The 10843-nt window shown below is 52.3% G+C and overlaps 1 protein-coding gene across 2 annotated transcripts; it reads left to right on the top strand.

The window, feature by feature from the left end:
- The first annotated feature begins 604 nt into the window (after positions 1–604).
- TMEM114 (transmembrane protein 114) lies at positions 605–10259 on the top strand. 2 transcript variants are annotated; one of them, XM_068524957.1, is made up of 4 exons: positions 605–824; positions 1148–1228; positions 8767–8904; positions 10027–10259. In XM_068524957.1, exons 1-4 carry the CDS (start codon positions 605–607, stop codon positions 10257–10259), a joined length of 672 nt encoding a protein of 223 aa, XP_068381058.1. The 2 variants fall into 2 exon arrangements, with proteins under 2 accessions (XP_068381058.1, XP_068381059.1); XM_068524958.1 differs by lacking the exon at positions 8767–8904.
- Positions 10260–10843: the final 584 nt, after the last annotated feature.

Below are 10843 nucleotides of genomic sequence, written 5' to 3'. Positions count from 1 at the left end.
TTTGGAGGAAGGGTGGTTGAAGCTGGAGGGAGAGGCTATTGAAGATTACCTGCAAACCCGACAGCCGTTGCCCGTCCTTCTTACTCCCCCAGTTTGCGGGAAGGCCGCCCTCCCTCCTCCACCCCACGCAGCCCTTCTCACTGTGCTGGGCACCTGGGCGCTGTGAGCAGAGGAGGCAGCGGTGGGAAGGGCGGCGGAGGGAAGACTCCTGGCGCACCGGGCGGGAAGTGGGAAGTTGAGTCGGTGGTGCGAGGAGAGGAGCTGGGCTTGGGGAGGAAAGGCAGAGGCAGGGCGTAGTGGGAACGGCTGGGGGTTCGTGGAGAGCGCGGGAGCGGGTAGGAGGGAGAAGGGTCTGGGGAAAAGTGAGGAGTGGGGGTGAGGGGCTGCGCTAGGGCTGGGAGTGTTGACTGAGGTGGCGTTTGGCTGGGATGGGGTCTGAGGGAGGAGCCGGGGCAGGTCCCAGGGCGCAGGTGAGGGGCTGAGGGGCGGAGCCAGGGTCGGAGGGAGGGATCGAGGTCCGGAGGCCGGCTTTCCGGCTCCGAACTCAGGGACGCGGGAGGCGGCGCGGGGGACTGCGGGCGGCGCGTGGGGTCCCGGGTCGGCGATGCGGGTGCACCTGGGCGCGCTGGCCGGCGCGGCGGCGCTGACCGGGGCGCTCAGCTTTGTGCTCCTGGCGGCCGCCATCGGCACGGACTTCTGGTACATCATTGACACGGAGCGGCTGGAGCGGAGCGGCCCGGGGGCACGGGACCCGGCAGGGGCCGCCAACCGCAGCCAGCTCGAACCTCTGAGCTCGCACTCCGGCCTCTGGCGGACCTGCCGCGGTAAGGATGTGCCCGGGGACCCGGGGCGGTGGCCGCCGCCGCCGCCCCTGAGCGGCGCCGGGCTCGCCCGGGACTTGTTGCTTGGAGCGCATCCGCCCCCCAAGCCCCGGGGCGCGAAACGCGGTATCTGGGGTCGGAGGGAAGGTGGGCAGGGCTTCTGGGGCTGCCATCGCCATTCCGAGAGGCGCTCCGCCCAGCCTGCGGCGCTCTGGCTCCGCGCCCGCCCTCCGGGGTGGGGCACCCAGAGCGGGCGTCGGGGCGAAGCCTCGGTCCGGGGTCCGAAGCCCGGGGCCCCCGCCCACCGAGTCCTCTGCCCCATGCAGTCCAGAGCCCGTGCGCGCCGCTGATGAACCCCTTCTGGCAGGAGAACGTGACCTTCAGCGACTCGAGCCGACAACTTCTCAGTGAGTCCGGGGAGGGTGGGATGGGGGAGGACCCGGGGCTGGACACCAGTTTGGGAGCTTTTGTCCAAACAGCAGGCGGGGTGGGGTGGGGGGCGGTGGCGCTGCGTTGGAGAGGGCGGTCGGGGCGGCCTCTGGCACCGGCGGGAGAGGGGAACGCGGTTAGGAGCAAGAGGCGGGGTCCACTTGCTCCACCTGCAACGTGTGGTTGAGGATTCATTCAACAAACGTTGGCTGAAGGCTCTCTGTGCGCCAGGCACCGTGCTGCTGCCGCCGAAGCCCCAGGCCAAGCGCTCAGGGGGCGCACAGACTAGCTGGTGAGACCGAGGTGGAAGTGCGCAGTTACATTTCAGAGTGACATGCAGCACGAGGCAGGGTGGCTGGGAGCCCGAAGAGACACCTAAGCCAGCCCGGGGAGCTGACTGGCACACCCCCTTGTCAGCCTTCTCTGCATCCTCGGTGTTGAGAACAAGCGCTTGGCAGTAGCAGGGATGCAGTAAATATTTGTTGTATGATTCAAGAGAGGCAACCAGGAGGCAGAGGACCGCTCCCTCTCGCCAGGGACCATGTGTCTGTTGTTCCTGGCTGATTTCCCAGTGCCTGGCACGGTGATTGGAACTCTGGAAAGGTGGGAGGATAGAATTTGAGAGAGCAAACAGGCTGAATAAACAGTGGAGGAAGGAGGGAAATCAGTCATAGTTCCATTCACTGAGGCTCGCAGCTGGCCAGACATGGAGCTGAACGCTTTCCAGCTGTGCCCTCATTTAATCTCCACAGCCTCCCTATGAAGTTGTTTGTCATCTCTGTCTTAATCTTTATTTTTCCAAAGAGGAAACTGAGGCCCAGAGAGGTACCACAGAAAGGACATGATGAGGAAATGAGGACTGAGTTCCATAGACCTTGAAAAGTATGTGCAGCTTTTGATAGACTTACTGAGTGAGGCTTGGGGATGTGACTCTTAGAATGAAGACAAGTCCCTAGCATGGCCCACAAGGGCTGCCAGGGTCCCTCTCCAACTCCACTCTCCCCTTTGCTCTTTCCTCTCCGGCTATGCTGGCCTTGGGCCAGTTCCTGGAGGGGTGCTAAGTTTCCTCCTGCCACAGGAACTTTGCACATGCCATTGCCTCCAATTGGAGTCTCCCTGCTCCCATCCTTCCAGCTTGACTTGGTCAGCTCCTACTCGTGCTACAGGTTGTGTGACATTTTTTAAGACCCTGAGCTCCATGAGGGCAGGGACCACGTCTTTCTTGCCACTGCTGGATTCCCTGTGTTTAGCACAGAGCCTGGTATAGAGTAGCCCATGAGCCAAGGTTTGCTGAGCAGGCATGAGAGTGAATGCAAACTCTATTATTTAGAGGTGGAACTCAATCCAAATTTGTTGAATGACTGAATGAGTATATGAATGAACCAGACTGTTTCTCTGAAGTCCAGTGGTGGGCTGGAAAATATTTAACAATTGGCTGTCTGCGGGAGGGGAGAGTCTTGATTTGTGGCATTTGCCCATCTCTGTGGTGTAAATATTCCCACTGTGGTCAGTTTCAGGCTGTCAACATGATGCCAACTGGCTCCTCATACTCCTGAAAACTTAACAGCTGACTGATATAATCCAGCTCCAACACACCACTGCATGAAGTTCCATTGAAGGAGATATCCCCTAGATGCTTGGAATATGAGGGGGGTGGAGGAAAGGAAGTGGTCTCACGAACTCTGTCCTCAGCCCCAAGCTGCAGTAGGAGGAACTTTGGGTGTTCTCAGAGCATTTCAAGGATAACCAAGAATTCCTGTTCAAAAACTCCTGTGTTGGCCTAACAGGCTTCTGAATGTAGTGCTGTGGTCCACAGAGAAGGCTGGAGAAGGTAGCAAGGAGATGGTGTATCAAGCTACGACAGCCTTAAAACAAAGTAGGTGTCTCTTTGGACTTTAAAATTGTTCCTGTACAGCTTATTTTATTTATTTTTTATTTTTTATTATTTTTATTTTATTTATTTATTTTTGGCAGTGTCGGGCCTTCGTTGCTAAGCGTGGGCTTTCTCTAGTCGCAGCGAGCAGGGGCTACTCTTCGTTGCGGTGCGTGGACTTCTCATTGCGGTGGCTTCTCTTGTTGTGGAGCATGGGCTCTAGGCATGATGGCTTCAGTAGGTGCGGCGTGCAGGCTCAGTAGTTGTGGCACACAGACTTAGTTGCTCCGCGGCATGTGGGATCTTCCTGGACCAGGGCACGAACCCGTGTCCCCTGCATTGGCAGGTGGATTCTTAACCACTGCACCACCAGGGAAGTCCCCCCAGCCTCTTTTAGATGCAATCACATCTATGGCCCTTTGCTGGGCTGAGTGCTGGCATTCAGCCTGCTTATCACATCAGTGAGTAAATTGGATGGCTAACCACAGTCACCACTGGTCTGGCCTCTTCATGAAACTTGATAATGAACCAACCCTGTGTTGTCCAGGGTTTTGAGAAACAGGCAAAACTCACATCCACAGTCTGTTCATCTGTTCCCTTGGCCCTAGGTCTAACCCCCTGCTTCACCACCAACTAGGCACGTGGCCTTGGGCAAATTCCTATACCTCTCTGAGCCTCAGTTCCCTCATGGGCAAAATGAAGATAACTGTCATGGCTCCTCATAAGGCTATTTCAAGGATGAAGTGGGAGAGTGTATTTAAAGAGCCTCATGCAGTGTCTGGCTCCTTTAAGTCTGCCATAAGGGTTAGCTGCTCTTACTACCATTGTATCAACACAGAGAGGAGGCTGCCACTTCAGACCTCGTGCTCACTGCAAATCACCCCCAGAGAGAGCTTTTTCACAGAATCTCTTCATCCCCAGAAAGAGTTTTGAATGTTGTCCAAGTTCTTTTATTATATGAAGACGTTTCATTCCCTTTATGCAGAGCCCATAGAGGAGAGAGGCCAGGTGACAAGCAGCGTGTTCTGTGAGTCAGCCTCCTAGACAAGTCCCCGTGGGGGTGTATGGGAAGAACCATTGGTTTTTCCTCCAAGAAAATCCAAGCAGGTAGCCTACTTCAGTACCCAATAAAAATCCACGTTGCTTGGATGTTTTATCTTCCTGATTAGCTCTGGGGATGTCATGGGTTTGGTTCCGTGGCTAGGGACTGGAATTGGTTTTGGTGGCTGGGGGGTCTTCAAATTCAGCACAGTTTACATAAAACAGCCACAGTCTAGAACCAACCAGGCTAGCTGTATCAGCCAGGAGTCTTTTGATGGTAAGTGACGGAAACTCAAATCATACTAGTTGAAACAGAAAAGGAATTCCTGGTCCACGAAACTGAAAATCTCAAGCCCCCTGGGATCCAGAGCTAAACTCAATGTCTTCTTCTCCTCCCTGGGCTTTGCTTCTGTTTGGGTTCTGCTTTCAACTAAATCCTCTCCAGAATCAGCAACCTAAGCAGAAGGAGACTGTTGCCCAGTCATTCTGCAAAACCACCAGGTAGGTCTCTCATTGGACTAAATTGGATCATGTGCCCAGGTCTGAGCCAGTCAGTGTGGCCGAAAGGAAGGAATGTGCTGATTGGCTGAGCTGAGTCATGTGCCTCTCCCAGCAGGATGTGGGGGGGTGGGGTCAGCCACATCATAGATAAGGGCCCTCCTTCTTCCCAGCTGTGTGACTGCTGGCCAGTCACCTGCTTCCATAAATGGGCTGTTTTATAAACAGCAAGGTCCTACTGTATAGCACAGGGAACTATATTCAATATCCTGTAGATGGAAAAGAATATGAAATATATATATATATATGTATGTATAACTGAGTCACTCTGCTGTATAGCAGTAATTAACACAACATTGTAATTCAACTATACTTCAATAAAATAATAAATTTTAAAAAAAATGGGCTGTTTTGAGATCACGGAAGGAAAGCATCCAGCATAGGGTATCACCCAAAGCAGGAGGTCAGTTATTGTCTCCTCCTTCTGCTCTAAGTCATATTGTCTCCCTGAACCTCAGGATTCTCATCTGTAAAATGGAGCTAATCATTGCAAATGTCCTTGCTTGCTTAGTGCTGGGGATAAAACATGATGAGACAGGTGGGGTCCTTGCCATATAGGCGTAGTGTCTAGTGCAGGAGACAGATAATAAACACATGGACCAGTGAATAAATTAACATAAAATGGCTTCAAATAGTAGCAGGTGTAACAAAGGAAATAAAACAGGGGCGTGTAATAAAAGGAGGTGGGGACCACTTTCAGTGGAGTGGTTGAAGGGCTATAAAAATAACAGTCAATGCTTACAGAACAGGTGCTGTGTGCCAGACCCTGTCCTGAGGTCTTTACATGTTTCAACCCATTTAATCTTCACAGCAGACCCATGAGGCAGGTACTGTTATTATACTCCTCACTTTTCAAATGAGGAAACCGAGGCACAGAGAGGTTAGGTAAGTTACCAAAGTTTGCACAGTAACTGGTTGATCTGGGATTTGAACCCAGGCAGTTTCTATTCTTTTAGAATGATGCTACACCGAGGGTAATTCCAGTATAACGTGAGTGTGCCAAGACCGGAGGCCACGGCAGACCAGGGGAAAAGTTCCTAGCCTGTTTCTTGGGTTCAGAGTTCTGCTATCCTCCACTGCCTACAGTAGGAACTCAACACGTGAGAACTAAGATTACCATGTAGAATTAATAACACTAATAATGTTGACAGGTCATTTTTTCCATCAAGAGCAAATATGTACCCAGGTGCAAGAGATCTTTTCGACTCAGAAGTGCTTTGTTGCAAAGGAAAAGCAAACCCAGAAAAATGCCAAGACGTTCACGCCAAGGCTAACTGTGTGAATGATCCATTATTGCACTGTTCAAAGAATAGCTCGATGGGAAAAGCAGCCTTCCAGAGTGCTTGCGAGGTCAGGAAGCCCCGGGGTGGTTAGCAAAGTAACAGTCCTTCTCTTAAAGAGAGCAGAGAAGTATTATTCTCCAGAAAAATCAGAAGCTCTGGAGAAAGAAGGAAGTCTCAGGAACCATTTCCCAAAGGGGAAAGTGTCACTATCTTTATTTTCAAACCTTGTCAATATGACTTGGAGACTCCAAGAAATGCTCAGAGATATTCAGTCCTATTATGCCTGGTAAGGAAGTGGATTTTTAAAATTTTTGTAAATTTTCGAGTCTATTGTCACTAGAACATAGCTTCCGTGAGGACGGGGCTGCATGTTAGTTATCTTCCTGGTCTCCAACATTATTAGTATTATTAACTCTAGACGGTAATCTTAGCTCTCACGTCTTGAGCTCCTACTGTAAACAGTGTAGTGGACTGAAAGGTATCACCCCCCAAAAGATGTGTCCACGTCCTAACCCTCGGTACCTGTGAATGGGACCTCATTTGGGAAAAGTATCTTCGCAGGTGTAATTGAGTGAAGGCTCTCGAGATGAGATCATTGTGGATTAACCTAAATCCTGTGACAAGTGTCCTCTTAAAAAAAAAGGAGAATCACAGAGGAGAGAAAAGAAGGTCATAAGAAGATGGAGGTGGACAGAGGGATGCTGCCCTGAGCCAAGGATTGCCGGCAACTGCCAGAAGCTGGAAGAGGCAAGGAAGGATTCTCCCCTGGAGTCTCTGAAGGGAGCGCGGTCCTGCTGACACCTTGATTTTGGACTTAGGGCCTCCAGAACCGTGAGAGAATAAATGCCTCCTGCTATTAAGACACCTAGTTTGTAGTAATTTGTTATGTCAGCTCTAGGAAATTAAAACAACAATCTCATCTATAGAGGTGCACCCCCCTCACCGCCCACCCCGTTTATCTGCCTCATCACACTCATGTCCTTTGTGACACTCGGTCTGTAATTATCCCCTTTATTTCCTGCTAGGCTGTCTCCTGTACTGCACTGTGATCCCCATGAGGGCAGAGACCTTGTTCCCTGCAGCATCCCCAGGCTCTGTGGGGCCCATAGACACTTGCTTCTGAGTGAGATGTGACTGGAGGTGGGGACATTTCCAAGTAGAACAGAACTCAGAATCAATATTTATGTCCCCAGACAGCAGTCCTGAAAATCAGAAAATAAAAAAGACCAAGGCACATACCAAAAAAAACCAATATATACTAAACCAAATTTCAGCAGGAGATCTTACAACTTTCCCAGGGGGTGTCCTGTTCTTGCCCAGACATTTAATTGAACATGTACAAGAACTCAGCAGCAGCGTTGTCTGGGGACCTCACACGTGGGACTGCTGGGCCAAACCAGCTCCGGGAAACACAGACATAGAGAATGGACCTGAGGACAGGGGGGAGGGGGAAGGGTAAGCTGGGACGAAGTGAGAGAGTGGCATGGGCATATATATACTACCAGATGTAAAATGGATGGCTAGTGGGAAGCAGCCGCATAGCACAGGGAGATCAGCTCGGTGCTTTTTGTCCACCTAGAGGAGTGGGATAGGGAGGGTGGGAGGGAGACGCAAGAGGGATGAGATATGGGGATATATGTATACGTATAGCCGATACACTTTGTTATAAAGTAGAAACTAACACACCATTGTAAAGCAATTATACTCCAATAAAGATGTTAAAAAATAATAATAATAAATAAATAAATAAATAAACAAATAAATAAATAAATAAAGTCATTGGGTCTCACCCGGGATGAGCTCATCTGGAGACCCTGGACTTCGTTACATCGGCAACGACTCTTGTCCCTAATGAGGTCACATTCACAGGTTCCTGCTGGATGTGAACTTGGGAGCCGCCTTGCAACCCACTACGCCCTCTGCTGTTCACTCTCAATATAGTGGCCAGAGCGACCGTTAGGAACTGAAGTTAAATTCTATGTTTCTTCCACCCCAAACTGTCTGGTGGCCTCCATCTCATTCAGAGAGAAGTTCAAAATCTTCCCGATGGCTCAGGAGCCCCACGTGAGCTGCTGTTAACTCTGCCTTCCTCCTCCACTCCCTTCTCCTCCCTAACTCCCTGCTGCCCTCCCCGGCTTTCCCCAGCCTCAGCCCCAGCAGGCACACGCCCTCCCATCTAAGACTCCGCCCCCGCTCCTCTCTGCGGTCCCTCCCTTCTGGCCCTTCCTTTTGCACAGCTGCCTCCCTCGCCTCCTTCAGGTCTTTGCTCCAATGTCACTTCTTCAGTGGAGCCACTGCTCCGGACCCTCCTCTGCTTTATTCACGCCCCTCCCCAGGAGTTTGTCACCACCTCTCAACTTTGTCACTTATTTGTTCACTTGCTTGACTCCATACAGCCCGACGAGGGCAGGAGTCCTGGTGGATTTGCCGTTGAATCCGCTGTGCTGGGGACAGAGCCTGGCACAAAGCATGCACTCAGTACACATGTGCTGAGCGAATAAGCGAATGAACAAGAACGATACTTGCCTCGCAGGGTGTGTGAGAATTACTTGAGCTGATACTCATACAGCACAAAGTCTGGCATAGCTGAGCCTCGATAACTGTTGCTATTAATAATATTATTATCATCATTATTATTAGCAGCAGTGGTGTCGATTTTTTCCCCCAGCGTTTGGGTGCTGGCCCACAGGAGGTGCTCAGTGAATGTTTGTTGATTAACAGAAGGATGTTAGTAACCTGCTGTCCTCCTGTCTCCCCTAAGCCATGCATGGGACGTTTGTGATTCTGCTGCCTCTCAGCCTGATCCTGATGGTTTTTGGGGGGATGACAGGGTTTCTGAGCTTCCTCCTGCAAGCCTCCCTCCTCCTCCTGCTCACGGGGACCCTCTTCCTCTTTGGAGGTAGGTGCCCACCCTGCACGGGGCCCAGGTTCCAGGAGGGGCTGTGCACGATCCCCCAGAAGGGAAGGGTTGGGGGGTCCCATCGCTTCTGGGGCTTGGTTCCCCCTCCTGTGATCTCCTAGCTGGAAGGGATCAGTAGTTTCCCACCCAGGGTCCCTGGGTCTGTGTTCCCAAGAGAGAACCATAGGGGTGAGAGCAGATTCTGAGAATTGCTTTCATTACTTCACAAAAGAAGCGTGTTGTGAGAGTGTCAGCATTAGGGCCATGGGCTGGAGGGCGACCCTCACTCTGGCCACCCTCAGTCTTTCATGTGCACTTGCCATCCTGACAGGCGTTGCTTTGATTGATTAAAACCAAAATCACAGCTGGTTGTTTTATGGCCTCCCTGCTTCTGGTGCATTTGAAATGGACCTTAAAAAAGAACAAGAACAGTAATGACACACACACTCAGAATCCATGGAGGGAAATAAAGAAAAGTAATGCCTGGAGGTGAGAATACGGTGAGGCTCCGATCCCCTCCACCCACCTGCTATTATTATTAATATTGGCATGAATAGTTTGTCCAGTGACTAATCCTCCAAACAGCACCTTCTAGGAGAACTCTCCTGATGGAGAAATTCTCTAATTTGCCACGAAACAGGCAACGAGCACTTGGCATGTGGCAGGTGCCAATGTGGAGCTGAGATGGTCATTTAAATTAATATAAGTTTAAAGAGCCATGTGGGGCCAGTGGCTATGGGACTGGACAGTGCGTTCTCATAACGTATGGATGGAGCACTGCCGTGTGCAGGGTGCTGTTCTGGGTGCTGGGCATCCAGGGTGGACCCTCTGGAGCTCACATTGGGGCAGACAGGCATTCGTTAAGTCGTTTCACAAACAAATTCTGACCTGGGCAGTGATGGAGGGCCATGTGACGCTGTGCAACCCCACGGTGGGTTTGACTGGCTCGGGGGGAGGTCCAGGAATTGCCAGGAGCTGAGATGCGGGGATAGGCAGGAGTTACCAGTGGCAGGAAGGGAGGGGAAGGGAGGAGGGAGCACGGGGCAGAGGGACCAGCAGTGGGAAGGAGGGGCAGTGCCCGGGGATGGGGGTCTGATCTGCTCTCCTTTGCAACCCCTTCAGCCTTGGTGACCCTCGCGGGCATCAGCGTCTACATCGCGTATTCAGCCGCCGCCTTCCGGGAGGCGCTGTGTCTCCTGGAGGAGAAGGCCCTGCTGGACCAGGTGGACATCCGCTTCGGCTGGTCCCTGGCCCTGGGCTGCATCAGCTTCATCGCCGAGCTGCTCACCGGGGCGGCCTTCCTGGCAGCAGCCCACGTGCTCAGCCTGAGACGGAGGCAGGACCAGGCCATCTGAGCCCCGATGCCTGGTCGTGGTGGGAGGGAGGGGCTTGGCCTGGGGGCCTCATGGACCCATCTCGGTGGGCTGCGGCTTCCTCTTCCTCAAAGGCCACCACCTGGGAGCCGCTGTGGACTGGGCTCCAGCCCTGGCTGTCATCTCAGTGCTGCCTGGCACGGTGTGTGCTCTGTCCAGGCACGTGTGTCTCGTGTGGGCTGGAGGAGGCTGAGTGCCAAGCCCATGAAAAAACAAAAGCACCCCCTTCATCACGTACAGAACTTACTGATTGCAACCTCCGTGAGTCTCCTCTGGCTTCACTTCACCCTCACTCCTGCCCTTTGGATGGGTTTCTCTTCTTTGTTAAGGAAATGGAGGACCAGAGAGGTTAGGTAAGTGTTGCAAAAACACACAGCAAGCTAGAGGCATGTTCTCCTTTATCACAGCTTTTCTGAGCAGGTTCATGCCGGCTGGCTGCGACGTGGGTCCTGTGTGTGGGGGATGCTGCGTCTCAGACACCGGGCTTCACGCTCCCCGTGACCTGGAACCAGGCAGGAGGCACCGTGGGAAATCGGAGGGAAGACAGCAGAGATCTGGGCTTCGCA

Source organism: Eschrichtius robustus, chromosome 16 (genome assembly GCF_028021215.1).
Source record: "Eschrichtius robustus isolate mEscRob2 chromosome 16, mEscRob2.pri, whole genome shotgun sequence".
Lineage (NCBI taxonomy): Eukaryota > Metazoa > Chordata > Mammalia > Artiodactyla > Eschrichtiidae > Eschrichtius > Eschrichtius robustus.
The sequence above is the reverse complement of the archived record's forward strand: the minus strand, read 5'-3'. Positions and strand labels throughout refer to the sequence as shown.

Excerpts from the sequence above, each read along its gene's own strand:
- TMEM114 (XM_068524957.1), top strand. The coding sequence starts at position 605 with ATGCGGGTGCACCTGGGCGCGCTGGCCGGCGCGGCGGCGCTGACCGGG. Across the intron at positions 1,229-8,766 it reads CTCGAGCCGACAACTTCTCA|CCATGCATGGGACGTTTGTG; the intron begins GTGAGTCCGGGG and ends GTCTCCCCTAAG. Across the intron at positions 8,905-10,026 it reads GACCCTCTTCCTCTTTGGAG|CCTTGGTGACCCTCGCGGGC; the intron begins GTAGGTGCCCAC and ends CAACCCCTTCAG.